Source organism: Mus caroli, unplaced genomic scaffold, assembly GCF_978045245.1.
Source record: "Mus caroli unplaced genomic scaffold, Mus_caroli_1 scaffold_13, whole genome shotgun sequence".
Classification (NCBI taxonomy): Eukaryota; Metazoa; Chordata; class Mammalia; order Rodentia; family Muridae; genus Mus; species Mus caroli.
Genome location: NW_028227268.1, coordinates 56988403 through 57006785, shown reverse-complemented (window position 1 = coordinate 57006785; position 18383 = coordinate 56988403). Strand labels below are relative to the sequence as shown.

The window sequence follows — 18383 nt, the reverse complement described above, 5'->3', positions numbered from 1 at the left end:
AATTTAAAGAAAAAAATAAAGAAGAGTAAATTCCTGTGGCCCTAACCAGATGTGTACCTTGCCCTCTTTCTCCTCATTAACTCTCAGAGGTATCCACCTCAGATAAATAAAGATGTGGGGTGTGAGATAAAGTGCCATTTGGGGGTCCTGGCTTCTGAGGTTTGGCACTTGACAGTGAGGGGCATTATTTCTTGACCTTTATAGTTCCTGCTACAGTCACTGTCACACTGATTAGCAATAAAGTTCTCAGCAGCTGTGAACACGTCAAGGGCAAATTGTGCACTGTCTTAACTTGTTCTACGCTGCCCTGAGCAGGGAGAATGGGTTCATGATTTGTGTGACCACAGCCCACCAAATCCTACTGTGATTTCAATGGATAGAGGGAAAAGATATAAAGGCTTGAAATGAGCCAGGTTCTACAGGAAGGCTATTTCTCCAATTGGCTGCTCAATTAACCCTCTAATGTCTTGCATCAGGCCTTCAGACAATCTGCCAAGAAGAAAACAGGAGGCAGTGGTCAAAGTCTGAACTTGAAGCTGTCCTCTGGGGGAACATGGGCAGCTGGAGTCAAAGGAGGCAGCACCCCAATGAGGAATGTACTTCTCAATGCTATGGCAGCTGGCTGACAGCTGATAGGCTGCCAAGAGGCCAGGCTGAGATACAGAACCCAAGGTGTTGTCACTCAGGCTCCTTGAGTTATGCAAAGGCAGCCCAGGAGAACAAGAGATTCAGCCTCCATTCTGGCATCTCTCCCCTTTCTAATTCTTCTTTACATCCATTACACAATTAAGGTTGAAATAGAGTATCCACTTTCTTTAAGGCATTTTGTGACTCTAAGTTACTTATAGAAACTGACAATTGTATAATTTTTTAATGGAAATAGAGACATCCCTGTGGACCCATGGGGCACTGGCTCTAGGATGCTCTTGAGCTTCATAAACTGTGAAAGCTCAGATATTTATGTAAAATACAGTAGTCTAAGCACATAGCCTACACAGATCCTTCTGTATACCTTCAACCATGTCTAAATAATCTATAACAGCTAATGAAGTTGATAAAGTCAATAGTTGTTATATAGTATACTATTAGTGGAACACTGATCAGGAAGAAAATAATATGTTGTGTAAAGATCCAAGTTTTCAGAGTATTTTCAACCTATAGTCAGTTGAATCTAGCTCTGTGGAATGCAAGATTAAAGGCAGTTGACTGTGGTCAGTATTTTACCTTTTATGGGTGTGGAGAGGATTAAATGAGTTGAGTGTAAAGGCTAAGTTCTGTGCTTGGTAAATATTATACACTAAAGTGAAACCTTTTACAAGGGCCACTCTTCAGGTCTCAAATTATCTTGTAGTCTCATCTTTTGCCTCCTCACTGCCTGCCACTGTTCTTCCCACCCACTTCTAACTGTTTTGTTATTCTGTTAGTATCACCTTCTGCTTTTGTCTCTCTGTGCCTGTATTCATTTCCTTATTTCCTAACTAGTAACTTCATCAAGCCTCTACTGAATGGAGGGAATAATATCTGCCTTGGGGTAGAGTTTCTACTGCTATGGTAAAATACCATGATCAAAAGCAACTCAGGCAGACATGAGTTTATTTTTCCTTGCTGAATGCTTGAGGGAATTAGGGAGGAACTCAAGGCAGGAGCTTAGGAGCAGGAACCAATAAGGAGGTCATAGAGGAATGTTTCTTGCAGGCTTGCTCCCCATGGCTTGTTTATCTTACTTTCTTATACAACTAAGGGATTGCACTACCTATGGTGGGCTGGACTTCCCACATCGATTATTAATCAAGAAAATGCCTCTCAGATTTGTCCACAGGCCAATTTTATGGAGGCATTTTCTCAATTAAATATTCTCTTTTCCCATATACATTTAGGTTTGTGTCAGACTTGATAAAACCAACTAGAGAAACCATCTATTCCAAAGTATTGGGGTGAGGCATGGGTTTCAAAATATCTAAATGACAAGGCAAATGTCCCATCAAGACCCTAAGCAAGGCTACTTCTGATAAGGGGTGGTTTACCAGTTCTCCTCAATGCTGCCACTGAAGAGCAATATAAACTGATTTTCATTTAGGAAATGTAGATAGTAATATCTAGGCTCCATCACATTACAGTGAGTCTAAGCATGGGTTTGTGATATAAGCAATGTCTCTAGTGTTCAAAATATAAGAGCTAATTGTGAGTAAGCACATACTTTGCCATGGTCTGGGAACCTCAGCAATTTACAGGGTAGTGGGGTTTTTGCTTTCGATATTTTTGAGGTAAGATCTAATTGTGTAGTCTAGTCTGGCCTCCAACTAGCTGTGGCAGGTAGTTCTCAAGTGGGAGACCAGTCTAGACTATCTGAAACAGATTTGATCTGGAAATGAACCTGGACTTGTAGGGCTGAGGCTGTATCAGAAGATGAAAAAGGACATTTAGGAATATTATAATACGTTTTCTAACTTGTGTGGCTTGGGAGACATTCTTTTTCATCATGAATACGAAGAGTACCACAAGTGATGGAGGGGATTTAAAATAGTTACTCTTCTTCTCCCCCCTCTTATTTTTATTTTCTCTTCTTTCCCCTTTCCTCCTTCTCTTAGGACTCCCTTTCATTATCTTTTCTCTTTCTTTCTTGTTGATCTTCTTTCACTTTCTTCTCCATTCACTTTCTACTCCATATTAGGAGTACACTAAATAATATAGCATTGTCTCGCCAGTGTTAAGCCTTGGAACAAAGAAACCAACTGAGGAATGTGTGCTTTTTACTGAGATATAGTATAGTTTCAAAATAAAACTTTGTTTTGTTGAAGTATTCCCACAGATAACATGACACTCTGTACCTACTTATGATCCCAACTCCATACACTTCTTGTCTTTGTTGAAAGAGGTTTGTCACTCACCTCTTTATTTGGTTAAGAATAGGAACCTATGAATCATCTTTAATATTTCATAGTATCTCATGAACTTACTTGGAAAATATTGGCAAAATCTCTGAGATTGAAGATGTAGTGAAATTTGATTGCTGTGGGCAGAAACGTGGTGGCAATTTTCTGATGTAAGGTGACAGCCAGGTTGATCAGAGGAGGGATGGATTTCTGCAGGGTGGTGGGAAAGTTTCCAAGCTTCAGATGATGGGTCAAGATGGTGCTATAGATGGAAGAGAGGGCATCAGCTCCTGGGAAGCAGAGGGCAAACACGCTGAAGTGGCGCTGCAGGAGAAAACAAGGCATGAGGGAGAGGAGTGAGCTGGATGTCTCTTTTCACCCAGTGAAGATCACTGCTCTAGGCTAGGGACAGTGATCAAAGATTCACCATCAAAGTTTAGATTGAACATGAAGTGACTGGGAGGATAATGACATTGAAGCTTTGATCAAAGATGGGGAAAGAATTTGAGTCCAAATCTGAGTTGACACTATGTGTCTGTATGCCCTTGGGAAGGTAATTCCATCAACCAGAAGTCTCTTCTATTAAGAATGAGGGAGTTGAGTTGTGCAAACTCTGTGAGCCCCTCTCACTATAGATCCTTATGATGCTGAGGTTTCTTTCTTATCTGAGAGATACAAGTTGGTTTGCTACTTTAGTAGGCTAGTAGAGGGAAGGCCAGTTACCACTAGTAATCAAAGGCCATCAGCCCAGAGAGATAGCATTAGAACTCAGAGCTAACACCCATTCCTGCCTCCTTCTGTACCTGAAGCCTTGGGTTGATGGTAAAGCTGCCTGCAGTGGGGTTCATACAGGAGATGTACTGTACATTCATGATCTCCTTCAGAGACAGCTTGTTCCGATCATACCTGAAATAGAGGCCTCCAGTGAGTCACCTGTGGTGGTGTGCATTCATAACCCAGGTACTCAGAAGACAGGAAGCTGTGAGTATGAGTGCAGCCTGGGCTACAGAGTGGCATTGTCTCTACACAAAACAAAATAAACTTACAGTGAGAGTTGCATGTGAGGGCAAAGGCAAGCAGCACTTCCTCACGGTGAGGCAGGACAATTTCCATCATTCACATGCTTGGTTGTGTCTTACCTACGTTTCTGTCCCTGTGATAATACACCCACGATCAAGAACATTTATAAAAGAGAGTCTTTTACTTGGCTTATGGGCTCAGATGGTTAGAGTCTGTGATGGCAGAGAGAAGGGATGGCTGAGCATTCACATCTTAATCCACCACCTGAAGCAGTGAGTGTGCTGGAGAATAGCATGTGTATTTTGAAACTGTAAAGCCCAATCTCAGTGACACATTTTCTCCAATGAGGCCACACCTCCTAATCCTTCCTTAAACAGTTCAACCAACTGGAGACTACACATCTAAACATATGAGCCTCTGCGGTTCATTCACATTCAAACCACCATAGGTGATTACAGAAAAAAGTTGAAATCGAGATTTACTGAAAGATTAAGAAGAAATAATAGCCCAAGACAAAATCACAAGAATTCCAATATCTACAGAAACAGTCCAGGAGGAGAGCACAGAGAAGAGGACTCACAGAAAAGAAGAAACTCAGGGGGATATGGCTGCCCAGAAAGCAATGGTAGCCAGCACTCCTACATTAGAACTGCAGAGAAAAGAAAGACCTCTCTCCAATAGGGTCTCTTGGATCCCACAGAAATAGTTAATAGGTTTCTAGGAATAGTTCAGAAATTTGAGGGGCAGGGGGAGTAATCAAAGAAGAATGCATTGAGGAACGAGTTGGAGACTAGGCAAAAAGCAAGAACAGAGAGGGAAATTTAGTTACACACAGAAGAGAGACTAGCCATAGAATCATCCATCCTGACCAAGTAGGTTTCATCCCAGGGATGCAGGGATGGTTCAATATACGGAAATCCATCAACGTAATCCAGTATATAAACAAACTCAAAGACAAAAACCACATGGTCATCTCCTTAGATGCGGAAAAAGCATTTGACAAGATCCAACACCCATTCATGATAAAAGTCTTGGAAAGATCAGGAATTCAAGGCCCATACCTAAACATGATAAAAGCAATCTACAGCAAACCAGTAGCCAACATCAAAGTAAATGGTGAGAAGCTTGAAGCAATCCCTCTAAAATCAGGGACTAGACAAGGCTGTCCACTTTCTCCATACCTATTCAACATTGTACTTGAAGTCCTAGCCAGAGAAATTCGACAACAAAAGGAGATCAAAGGGATACAAATTGGAAAAGATGAAGTCAAAATATCACTTTTTGCAGATGATATGATAGTATATATAAGTGACCCTAAAAATTCCACCAGAGAACTCCTAAACCTGATAAACAACTTCGGTGAAGTAGCTGGATATAAAATTAACTCAAACAAGTCAATGGCCTTTCTCTACACAAAGAATAAACAGGCTGAGAAAGAAATTAGGGAAACAACACCCTTCTCAATAGTCACAAATAATATAAAATATCTTGGCGTGACTCTAACTAAGGAAGTGAAAGATCTGTATAATAAAAACTTCAAGTCTCTGAAGAAAGAAATTCTAGAAGATCTCAGAAGATGGAAAGATCTCCCATGCTCATGGATTGGCAGGATCAACATTGTAAAAATGGCTATCTTGCCAAAAGCAATCTACAGATTCAATGCAATCCCCATCAAAATTCCAACTCAATTCTTCAACGAATTAGAAAGTGCAATCTGCAAATTCATCTGGAATAACAAAAAACCTAGGATAGCAAAAACTCTTCTCAAGGATAAAAGAACCTCTGGTGGAATCACCATGCCGGACCTAAAGCTCTACTACAGAGCAATTGTGATAAAAACTGCATGGTACTGGTATAGTGACAGACAAATAGACCAATGGAATAGAATTGAAGACCCAGAAATGAACCCACACACCTACGGTCACTTGATCTTCGACAAGGGAGCTAAAAACATCCAGTGGAAGAAAGACAGCATTTTCAACAAATGGTGCTGGCACAACTGGTTGTTAACATGTAGAAGAATGCGAATCGATCCATTCCTATCTCCTTGTACTAAGGTCAAGTCTAAGTGGATCAAGGAACTTCACATAAAACCAGAGACACTGAAACTTATAGAGGAGAAAGTGGGGAAAAGCCTTGAAGATATGGGCACAGGGGAAAAATTCCTGAATAGAACAGTAATGGCTTGTGCTGTAAGATCGAGAATTGACAAGTGGGACCTCATGAAACTACAAAGCTTCTGCAAGGCTAAAGACACCATCAATAAGACAAAAAAACCACCAACAGATTGGGAAAGGATCTTCACCTATCCTAAATCAGATAAGGGACTAATATCCAATATATATAAAGAACTCAAGAAGGTGGACTCCAGAAAGTCAAATAACCCCATTAAAAAATGGGGCTCAGAACTGAACAAAGAATTCTCACCTGAGGAATACCGAATGGCAGAGAAGCACCTGAAAAAATGTTCAACATCCTTAATCATCAGGGAAATGCAAATCAAAACAACCCTGAGATTCCACCTCACACCAGTCAGAATGGCTAAGATCAAAAATTCAGGTGACAGCAGATGCTGGCGAGGATGTGGAGAAAGAGGAACACTCCTCCATTGTTGGTGGGATTGCAAGCTTGTACAACCACTCTGGAAATCAGTCTGGCGGTTCCTCAGAAAATTGGACATAGTACTACCGGAGGATCCAGCAATACCTCTCCTGGGCATATATCCAGAAGATGTCCCAACCGGTAAAAAGGACACATGCTCCACTATGTTCATAGCAGCCCTATTTATAATAGCCAGAAGCTGGAAAGAACCCAGATGTCCCTCAACAGAGGAATGGATACAGAAATTATGGTACATTTACACAATGGAGTACTACTCAGCTATTAAAAAGAATGAATTTATGAAATTCCTAGCCAAATGGATGGACCTGGAGGGCATCATCTTGAGTGAAGTAACACAATCACAAAAGAACTCACACAATATGTATTCACTGATAAGTGGATATTAGCCCAAAACTTAGGATACCCAAGATATAAGATACAATTTGCTAAACGCATGAAACTCAAGAAGAATGAAGACCAAAGTGTGGACACTGTGCCCCTTCTTAGAATTGGGAACAAAACACCCAGGGAAGGAGTTACAGAGACAAAGTTCGTAGCTGTGATGAAAGGATGGACCATTTAGAGACTGCCGTATCCAGGGATCCATCCCATAAGCAGCTTCTAAACGCTGACACCATTGCATACACTAGCAAGATTTTGCTGAAAGGACCCAAATATAGCTGTCTCTTGTGAGACGATGCCGGGGCCTAGCAAACACAGGAGTGGATGTTCACAGTCAGCTATTGGATGTATCACAGGGCTCCCAATGGAGAAGCTAGAGAAAGTACCCAAGGAGCTAAAGGGATCTGCAACCCTATTGTTGGAACAACATGATGTACTAACCAGAACCCCGGAGTTCTTGTCTCTAGCTGCATATGTATCGAAAGATGGCCTAGTCGGCCATCAATGGAAATAGAGGCCCATTGGACTTGCAAACTTTATATGCCCCAATATAGGGGAATGCCAGGGCCAAAAGAATGGGAATGGGTGGGTAGGGAAGTGGGGGGCGCCATGGGGGACTTTTGGGATAGCATTGGAAATGTAATTGAGGAAAATATGTAATAAAAATATTAAAAATTAAAAAAAAAAAGAAAAATGACTTTTAACAAACAAAACAAAGGTTTCAGTGACGTGAGGGAGACAACAAAGAGATGGGGACTGGCTAGTGCAGAGTTTACAGGAGCAGGAGTTGTTGGAACCATTACATAGGGGTGATGCTTTAGGTGAGATGTCATGGGAGGCTGGGGCACAGGGTTTGCAAGTCAGTGAGCAAGTTGTACAGAGCAAGGGTTGACTTGGCATTAGTTTCCTCAGAGAAAGCCAAGTCATCAGCTTTGGTACGTTGGGAATTTGAGGAGAGAGATGAGGGTCTGAAATAGATATTTCAGAGAAAGTACAAAGAGAAAGAGCAACAGGGTAGGGTTTCTGTTAAGTTTCTACTTTCCACTTAAAGTCCTTTCTGTCACTATCTTTTCTATATTGATTAATAGCTTATATCCTAGTGTGGAGACTGAGGGCAAGATGTTATGGCATTTGACAGAGATTTTAGGGAGGACTGAGAATCAACTCGAGCTGGCATCTTTACTATGACCCCTCTCTCATTTCTCTCTTGAACCCCACCCCATCTTTACAGAAGGGAGAAGGGGAGCCAGGAATGTTTTAGATCACCAACATTTCCCGTAGACTGTGTTCACTGTCTGCCATTAAAAACTAGGTTGTTTCAAGAGAAACTAAGACTGCATTGCTCTGAGGACATCAAACCCATGTAAGTCAGCTGGGAGTGTGCCTGTTATTATCAGAACATACCTATAGGAGGCCCCAGTGGAGTTGAGTGGGAAGTTTAGCTCCGTGGTTAGAGGAAGTCTCAGAAAATGTCAGAAAAATTTGAGATGTTTTCATTTTAAAACTGTGTGTCAAAACTTTATATTTGGTATGTTTCCATATATGTGTATAGCATATAGCCAATAAAATCCAAAATTCTCTTTCTAGCTTCTGTCCACTATTCTAACACACCCATCCCTCCCAGTCTCCATAGCACATGAAAATGAGTCCTGCAGGAAACTGTAGCTTCCTTTTTGGGTGAAATCTCAGTACCCCTCTGACCGGAAGGCCCTGTCTGAGAGAGAACTCCAAGAAGCACAGAAGCCCCTGAGGAATGATGTTTACTCTGGGTTCCCTTTGTGGTATCAGAGTTAACAGAAGTTTATCATTGCAGCACCTACTGAGTTGAGCATCTTGAAACCCTTCTGCCAGGGACACTTACCAGTGGCCATAGTCTAGGTGCTGCCTGATGACAGTGTGGGGCTGTACTGTGCCATAGGCATCCACCTCGGGCATGTTCATGTCATCGATGAAATAGATGAGTTTCCTGTTGCCTGGAGGGCCATAATTCCTGCCAGCTTTCTTTTCTAGAGGTTTCTCCAAGACAGCTGAGGAGAGATCCAGTTAGTTAGGGAAGAAAGGCAGAACTTCAGAGGTGAATACTGGGGCAGTACAAGTATTCAGGACAAGATGAGGTGCCATCTCATGTATACACAAACAGTAGCGATTGTACTGGTAGGTCGGCCATTCTGTAGGACCAGGAGAGGAATCTGGAGTGACCAGGCAGCAATGGCGGCACCACCTGCCAGGCACTAAGCATTTTATAGAGTGTGTTGTTAGGGTTTATTACCTCATCTAATTCTGATAACATAGGATAATGAAACAAATCATATTTCACTTCGGAACTAGGAGTACAAAGGCACAGAAATGCTGAACAGCATTAATAAGGGAAAGCCAGGATGCAGAACAGAGAAGTTAAGTCCCAAAGTCCATGTTCCTGCCATACTGTGGTTTACCCAGTTTTCATTGTTTATAGGTTAGAAACTGAAGATGCATTCACAATCACCAGGCCAGGTGATTTAACCCCAAAAAATCTATACAAACCTGGACCCCCATAGACCTTTCCACTGTGCCCAAGACACAAAGGGGACTAATGGCCATGGCTCCTGTCCAGAGCTCAGCTGGGGGCCCCTTTTGACCCTGAAAGCTGCAGGAGGAATCACTGGATATTTTGCCAAAAATCTTTGCAGAATTTCCATCTCCTGGGGTTCACAGTGAGGGGGAGTGGAAAACAGCCTCAGAGAATGTCTGAGAGCATCCATCAGTGCCCTTGCCTGCCTTCAGTCCTATGGCCCCCTATTGGTGAAGAGCAGTGACTTTCAGAGAACTAAGTACAGGCACTCTCCTGGATTCATCTCTTCTATTATCAAGCCAGAGGGAAGGAATCAGGCACACAGCTTCCAGCCTGATGGGACTTGTTGAGAACAAACTTAAGTAATAGGGTAGAGAGCTAGGATTTACTTTTTTTCTAGTAAAGCAATTAAATATTTATGGATCACAAGAACCAACCCTTCCTTATTACAGCTGGGAGCTCTAAGAACCATCTGATTTCTTCTCCTGAAGAACAAGTTTGTAAACAAGGAGAAAGTGTCAACAGACAAGGAAGGTGACAGATAGAAAGACAAGTTCCTTCAAGACGCTTGAATATTCTAATTTCCTGGGCCGAAGTTAAATTAAGTGTTTCAAATAGGAATTACATTTAAATTTAATTAGCATGCAATTAACATACACTATCAACCAATTAATCACCCAACACCTTCTCCCCCCCCTGAAAGATATAACAACTATATATGAGATCTGTCAAAATGAAATATAATTAATGGGCTGCCAAGGACATGCTTTGAGAACAGTCCTGCTTAATAGGAAGCTTTTCCTTAGGAGTACTTATTTCTCCAACCTCCCCAGGCAATGGTATTCAAATCAGGCCCTAGAATTAAGCAGACCCTATAATTTGGGTTGATTAAGCTCTTTAGCCATCTCCAAGGCAGTGGAAGAGAAAAGCGTCCCAGCTAGCAAGAAATGGCCTTGGAGAGTGCTGGTTGTCTCAAATGGTATATGTGAAGTTCTCCTGAGGAAGACAGGGGGGAGTGAGCCTTTCAAACTGCACTCTGCTTCTGCTCACATCTAAGAGGGAGGGACAGAGTGGTTCTATATCCAGGTGGGCCTGAGGAGTGGGTGTGGCTTAAGTTCGAGGGAAGCTGTCAGATCCTGATGTTGCAAGACAAGAGTGATGAGGAGAGCAAGCCTCTCTGAGCATTTCTGGTTGAGTTCTGACCTGTCACACACAGGTCTGAGCCACCCCCACCGCATTTATGCATTGTTGAACTTCTTGAGACATGCCTAGTATGGCACAGTTAAGTCTTTGGCTTCAGGGAGCAGTGCTGTCTTCTATGTGAAGACCATTTCAGTATTACTGTGGCTGCCATCTTTGTGCTCTGGCTGTCACAAAGCAATTACACTACCCCAGTCGGTCACCCCGATTTCTTCCTCTAATCTTCTCTCTATGCTTTCAGAACAACTGGGGAAGCCCCGTGAAGAGTGACCCAGATCATGCCAGTTCGCTGCTTAAGATTTACATGGCATCTCTCTTCAGGCTGAACAACCTCTTCACTCTCTGCTCCAGTCACCTGTTTCTGATATAATCACTGTTTGTCGCTCCAGAGCCTGTCCTCTGGCTGTTTCCTATCCCTCATGTCTGTGTCTTCCAGATGCCAGCCTGCTTTGCTTCCTCATTTATTTACCCAGATATGCCCCTTGCCCAGTAAGACTTTCACGGTACTCTAATTAAGAGACCTTATCTGTGATGGTTTCTATATGCTCGGCCCAGGGAGTGGCACTATTTGGAGGTATGGTCTTGTTGGAGTAGGTGTGGCCTTACTGAAGTAGGTGTGCCACTGTGGGAGTGGGTTTTAATACCATAGTCCTAGCTGCCTGGAAGCCAGTATTCTGTAAGCAGCCTTCAGAAGATGTAGAACGCTCGCTTCTCCTGCACCATGCCTGCCTGGATGCCACCATGTTCCCAGTGTGATGATAATGGACTGAACCTCTGAACCTGCAAGCCAGCCCCAATTAAATGTTGTCCTTATAAGACTTGCCTTGGTCATGGTATCTGTTCACAGCAGTAAAACCCTAAGACCTTATCTTTTCCCTACCTCTGTTGAATACTTTTTTTTTTTTATAACACTCATAACTATTTAGAAATTCCTATCCTCAGGAGCTTAGATTCTAGTATGGAAAGAGCGGGTGAGATAACAAACACGAGGACAGAGATTATTTTGCTTTTTTCTAACACATTCTTTAGCACACAGAAGAATGCTTAGGAATTGTTTATTCAGTTGAGGGATGGATGAATATATTATAACAAGCCCTGAGAAACTGCAAATGCAATTCTTATCTCCATATTGGAGTTAAAGGCACAGGAGTTAAGCAAGGCAGGGTACGCTACTTGTTGAAACCAGAATCTAGATCTTTAGCTATTGATCCCATTTATTTTTCCTCACTGGACATGGGAGTGACTTTTCTGATTACTCTAACAAACACCTTGATGGAAAAGTTTGAGAGTATAGTCCATCATGGCAAAGGAGGCAGAAAGTAGTTGGTCCATTGCAAGCATTTTCAGGAAGCAGAGAGAGGTGAATTTAGTTTACCCTTTTATTCAGTTCAAGACCCAAGCCTGAATAAAAAGCGCCTTTCATGTTGAGGGTGGGTTGTCCTACCTCAGTTAACAATTCTAGAAAATACCTCATAGATATGTCTAGATGTGTGTGGTTTTGGTAATTCTATATTTTGTCAATTTCATAATAAATATTAGCTATCACACTGGGTGAGTGAGCCCCTGTGCCTTCATCCCCAGCCTCTCTGGATTGTTCCTGACCATTCTGGTTCTCCAGGATCTAGATTCAAGAGTGATACATTCACACATCCATGTGGTATGCCAGAGGCTTTCTGTGGTGAGCAGTTGACATGCACCGTGTTACTGATTATTCTTAGACCCTCCCCCACCCCATGAACTGTCTTTACCTCTAAAAATTATTTCAGAAGGGAAGACCGAACTTTAGATAAATCAAGAGGTTTTGACAAGGTCAAATGACTACAAAGAGGCAAAGCAAGGGCTTTACCTCAAGTCTGCTCAGTTGCAGACTCTCAGGAAACCACAGCTGCCAACCAAGACTGCGCAGGCCTCTAATCTGCTTTCTGCCTTTAGAAATTCTCAGCTCATTGCCTGCTCCCTATTTTTTTTTATAGATAGCATCAATAATTAATCATGGCGTTCCTTGCAATCGCATGATTTGTGTACTTGTGTTTGAACTATTTTCCTTTCAGATTATTTAAGTTTTTCATATGTTAAGACTTTTTGGTTGTATCTGTAAGGTCTTTTGATGTATTCTTTCAAGAAATAGCTTGGTTTGCATGACTATAAAAATCATACATATTCATTCTGGAAAGATTAGAATGCATAAAAATTCACAGTGATGAAAGTGACAATTGACCAAAATTTTTTCACCTAGCAGTTAGCAATTCCTTCAACATTCTTGTGTCCTGTGCTTTATTTGAGATACTTGTTTTTATTAGATTTTTTAATCTCTACAAATCATAATCATTCTGAACATATTGCTTATATATATACATATATATATATGTATATATATCAGTTCTCATTTAATATATTATATAATTCTTACTATCAGGTTTTTTGGCAACAGAATATCAGTATAAAATGCAGGTTTGCCTCAAACTAAAAAAGCCTCCTGCCTCAACCTCTGGAGGGCTGGGATTGAAAATGTGAGCCATCATGTCTGATTCCATGGCAAATTTCTCCATCTGATAATAAAGATTTGATTGAAGAATGATTTTAATGGCTACGTGGCTGTGTTATGCTTCATAATTTATGGGATGACTTTTCTGTTGTCTGAAGGTGGGATTCACAGTTTCACTGTACTTTCAGTCACCTACAATTCCAAGCTGGATTCTTGCTCCCTAGGTGATGAATTGCAGAGGACCTAGCATTAATTTGTGTCATTTTCCCTTTAGGAAGATGTTGAGTAAAGAGAGGCATCTCCCTATAGCAGTGTAAGCATGACACTCCCTTGAGGCAGATATGGTGTAGACCTTTAAAGGTAATCAGTAAGCTTAAGTTGTAATGGGCAGCTTACAGACACTCGCCTTACACTCTCACACAATGGACTTCCATCCTCTTTAATTAGTGCAATTAAGCACTAAAGTATTTGTTAAACTAATAATTCAAATCTCAGTCAGACGACAAGAGAATACGGGGTTATCATGAGCATGAGGGCCGGCCAGTCAGCTCCTTCTGAGTCCATCCACCTTCACCAAGTGCTTTCCTCCCCCTTTTCTGTCGTGGTCAGTCTCTGGCTCTTTGCATTATTTTATTATTATTATTATTTTAAAAACTTATTCACATCTCATCTGACGCAAAAATGACTACTCTAGTTTCTTTTTGGCTATGGTTAACAAGTGCCACCATGCCCAGTTGAGTGGGTTTGTATTTAAATAACATATAATTGGGTCTTGTTTTTTTTTTTAATTCATTTTGACAATCTTCTTTTAACTGATGTATTTAGAGCACTGACAATTAAAGTGATTATTGATATGGTTTAGAACTAAAAACAATTAAAAACTTATTCACGTTTTCAAAAAGAATGAGAAGAGAGCAAATGGGGGAGACATGGAAACAAATCTATGAAACCAAAGACCAAAAGGGTCCACAAAGGGATTTGGAAAGAGAGACATTTGTCACAGTAATCTAAGATGACATAGTTATTATAACCCATGATACTTATCTCACATTTGCCTTTATGAACCACCTTTTTGAAAGCTCAGAGCTAAATCTATGTTTAATTCCAGTAACCACAACTTCTTAGATTAGCAGTATAATCCCACCTCTTCTGAACGAAAACTTGTTTCAGGTGACAAATTCTTGAAGGTATAGGTCATAGTTATTCACAATGGAGATATCAGGCTATACAATGGTTTTCAATAGAGAAGATATTAAAATAAAGCTAAGATGAGCTTTCATCATAGTGACCTGCAACAGAACCTAAGGATAAACCACTTGTTTAGCAAAAGGAGGTAAAACTATACACCTGGTTTGTGAAGAGTTTGGTAGGCTAGAGATCAGAGACCTCAGTGATAACTGTAGCATTGCCAGGATGGCTGTGCATGGAAGGGAGAGCAGCTTCTTAAAGGATGAAGGGAGGTCTCGTTATAGACGGTCAAAGAGGAAGATATGAGCACACTCCAGGCATTCTACTATGAAGATAAAGATGCATGCCTTACAGGGTATCACAATTGAAGGGTTATATAGTTTGATAAAATCAGGCGACTTTACCATTAACTCTGACAAGAGACACATTTAAAACCCTAAGTCTTATGTGCTCATCTTATGAGAAAGAAAGTAACCATCAGAGCTGTGACTTTTTTTTCCTTTTTTTTTTAATTAGGTATTTTCCTCAATTACATTTCCAATGCTATCCCAAAAGGCCCCAATACACTCCCCCCCAGTCCCTCACCCACCCACCCCCACCCCTTGGCCCTGGCATTCCCCTGTACTGGGGCATATAAAGTTGGCAAGTCCAATGGGCCTCTCTTTCCAGTGATGGCCGACTAGGCCATCTTTTGATACAAATGCAGCTAGAGTCAAGAGCTCTGGGGTACTGGTTAGTTCATAATAATGATTCACCTATGGGGTTGCAGTTCCCTTTAGCTCCTTGGGTACTTTCTCTAGCTCCTCCATTGGGGGCCCTGTGATCCATCCAGTAGCTGACTGTGAGCATCCACTTCTGTGTTTGCTAGGCCCCGGCATTGTCTCACAAGAGACAGCTATATCTGGGTCCTTTCAGCAAAATCTTGCTAGTGTATGCAATGGTGTCAGACTTATTTAATGGCTCTTTTGATGCTTTCTAGCTGGGGTGACCATAGTGTGAAGAATTAGACAAACCTATGATATTCTTGAGTGTTCTGCCCATCTACCTATCCATCCATGAATCCATCCACATCTATGCATGTATCCATCTATATTGGGTTGCCCCATAAAGCCCAGTATATAGCCTGTTTTGATTCACTTACTGCAGCTACATATTGCCCTCTTTGGAATGAAAATATAATGGATGAAGCAGAAGTCATTTAGTCATCTTGAATGATAAACCAAGGGAATAACAAATATTTAATACTGGTGTCATTAAACAATGGGTCTAGAGTTTGTAAATGCTTACCTTTGTACTTACTGGTGTGTGTGTGTGTCTGTGTGTATGTGTGTGTGTGTGTGTTTTCTATGCTACCATCATTAGGTTTTCTGCTACTTACAACCAAAAGCATTACCAATAAAGTAATCCAGTACAGGATGGGCTGGGGGATTAAGTAAACTAAAGAGGGAACAGATGGAGTTCTTAGCAAAATTTTGACTACATTAACATTGAATTTGTGCTGTCTATACATCTATGTGAGCTGTGGAAAGGCCTGAAGCAATTCCTCATTTGCATTTCAGTCACTTTGAGAGGACTCAATGGAGAGTCCAGAACTGGAGGCCTTGAGAGAGAAGAGAGGCAGGTACAGTCAGCAGCTGCCTTCTCTATATAAGAGCTTCTGATGTGGAGAAAAAAAGAATTTGCTGGACTAGAACAATGTGTGAGCTGCAAAATGTTCCTGAGATCCCTTAGGATTAGCCTGTGAGATGGGGTTATTCCTTATTTCAAAGCAAGAACATCTCTTCCAAAAATATTAGCTTTTTTTTTTTTTTAAAAAAAGATGTATATTTTTGTTTGGCTTCTTTGTTAAGTAAGAAAAATTTGTTTATGCTCTTTTGATTCTGGCAGCTGTGGCTTATGAAGGATGGTATAATGTAGACTCTTAACTTTGACAGACATTTTTGTTAATATTATTATAATAATAGATTCCCCCTACTAAGCAGTTGTGTGTTAGGAGTCATCTGGAGTGATTTACAAATTTTATTCAAGAGTGAAAAAAATGAAGTGTTGACATTGAATAACATGGATTATTCTAAAATGCAGCTGAGTAAGGAGACAAACAAAAAAAAAGAGCACATATGCTATTTTGGTCTATAAAATAATCGACGATACAAACTCATCAGCTCTGAAGGAAGATTGGTGGATGTCTGGCAGGGTGGAAAGAGAGACAGTAAGGGATTATCAAAGGACATGAGGGAGTCTAGAGGTGGGTGTGTTCAGCATTTCAATAATGACAATGATTTTATGGGTATTTCAAACCCTACCAAGGATTATACTTTTAATATGTAATTTATTACATTTGTTATAACTCAATAAAAACCTTTCCCAAGATGAAACCTGCAAAATGGGAAACATTCTTTACCAACTCAACATTTGACATTAGAGGGTTAGTATCCAGAATACACAAAGAACTCAGAAAACGAAACATCAAGAAAGCCAACAACCTGATTTAAAAAATGGAACATGAAATGAAACATGGTTCTCAAAAGATGAAACACAAATGGTCGCAAAACAGTTTTTAAATGTCCAACATCTTTAGTTATCAGAGAAACCAAATTAAAATTACTTTGGAATCTCATCTTACCCCAGTCAGAATGGACAAGGGAAAATGAAAACAAAACAAAACAAATAAACAAACATAAAAATCAATCCACAAATGATGATTAATGCTGACAAGGGTGAAGGGAAAGGGAATATTTAATCATTGCTGGTTGGGAGTACACGGTGGCACAGACACCAAAGAGATTAGAGTGAAGGTTCCCCAAAAACCTAGAAACAGATCTTCATGGTCCAGATATACTATTCCTTGCACATGTACTCAAAGGAGTATATGCGTCCTTGCACATATACCCTAAGACAGAGATACTTGCTCATCTGTGGTCACTGCTGCTGTGTTCACAATAGGTAAGTCATAAGAATAGCCTAGATATCCAAGAACTGAGGAATGGGATGGGAAAATTGACACCTTTATACAATGGAATATTATTCAGTTTTTAAGAAAAACAAAATTATGTAATTCTCAGGTAAATGGATGGAGCTAGAAATGCTCATTCTGATTGAGGTAACCAAATCCAGGAAGACAAACACTGCATGTTTTTTCCTCTCTTGTAGATGATAACTTTGAACTTTCAGATATGTGTGTTTCATTTAAAACACTCATAAATGCCAGAAAATTAGTAAGGGGTCAGTGTGTGGGGGGCATTTAGTTGTATAAAGAATTAAGGGGTAATAATTTAATAGGGATTTGGGATGGCAGATGGGAGGGAAGGGTAGAAAAAGGAATATGGAGTGATAAATAACACTAAAGACCTTTCAAAAATATATGGAAACCTACTATAGCTGAGACTTCCTAGTATATAGAAATATACTTACATATAATAGATATAAATATGGATATATACTTATATATAATAGATATAAATAGTTAAAATGGGGCTACCCTAAGAGGCCACAGTGCGCATAGTTGACATCACAGGCTAAGTAACAAAAAAATCTTAGTGTCAGAAATGGGTTGTCTCTTTGGAGTTGTTGACCAGTGAGGTCCACAGATTCCCCAAATATTAAAAGCAGTTGTGAATGCTCTTAACTACCCTCTGAGACTTGGTGGTAAGACCCTACTGGTAATAACACTACATACTTGAGTCAGAGAGCATGAAGAGTTCAAGCTGGTATTGATATGGAGACTTTATACTACTTGCTCTAACTTCCATAGTTCTGGAAGTTTCCATGTGCAATACTGGAGAAGAAAGGTAATTACTAATCTTACCCATTTGTGAACCCTAAGAGCTACAGTAATAGCTGACCCTACAAGACATGCTCACTCCTGTATGGATGATGTGGATATCATAGGAGTAACTAATCACTAATTGATTGGAATTAATTCTTCTCCACAATATTAAACACATTCTTGGCACTATTTTCAGGCCAGGAACCTATGGCTATATAGATCATAGGCCTTGAAGAGAATTTACTACTATTATTCTTCTAAATGGATATAATATTTTACTTACTCCCAATGACTTAT

The 18383-nt window shown here is 40.5% G+C and overlaps 1 protein-coding gene across 1 annotated transcript in view; it reads right to left on the bottom strand.

Moving 5' to 3' along the window:
- Positions 1-18383, bottom strand: part of Dnah9 (dynein axonemal heavy chain 9) — a 352309-nt gene that overhangs the window by 159491 nt on the left and 174435 nt on the right. The window contains exons 39-41 of the mRNA XM_021178488.2: positions 8758-8923; positions 3677-3779; positions 2958-3197 (exon numbers count right to left, since the gene is read on the bottom strand). Coding sequence (XP_021034147.1) covers positions 2958-3197; positions 3677-3779; positions 8758-8923 — 509 coding nt within the window. The remainder of the gene's footprint in view (positions 1-2957; positions 3198-3676; positions 3780-8757; positions 8924-18383) is intronic.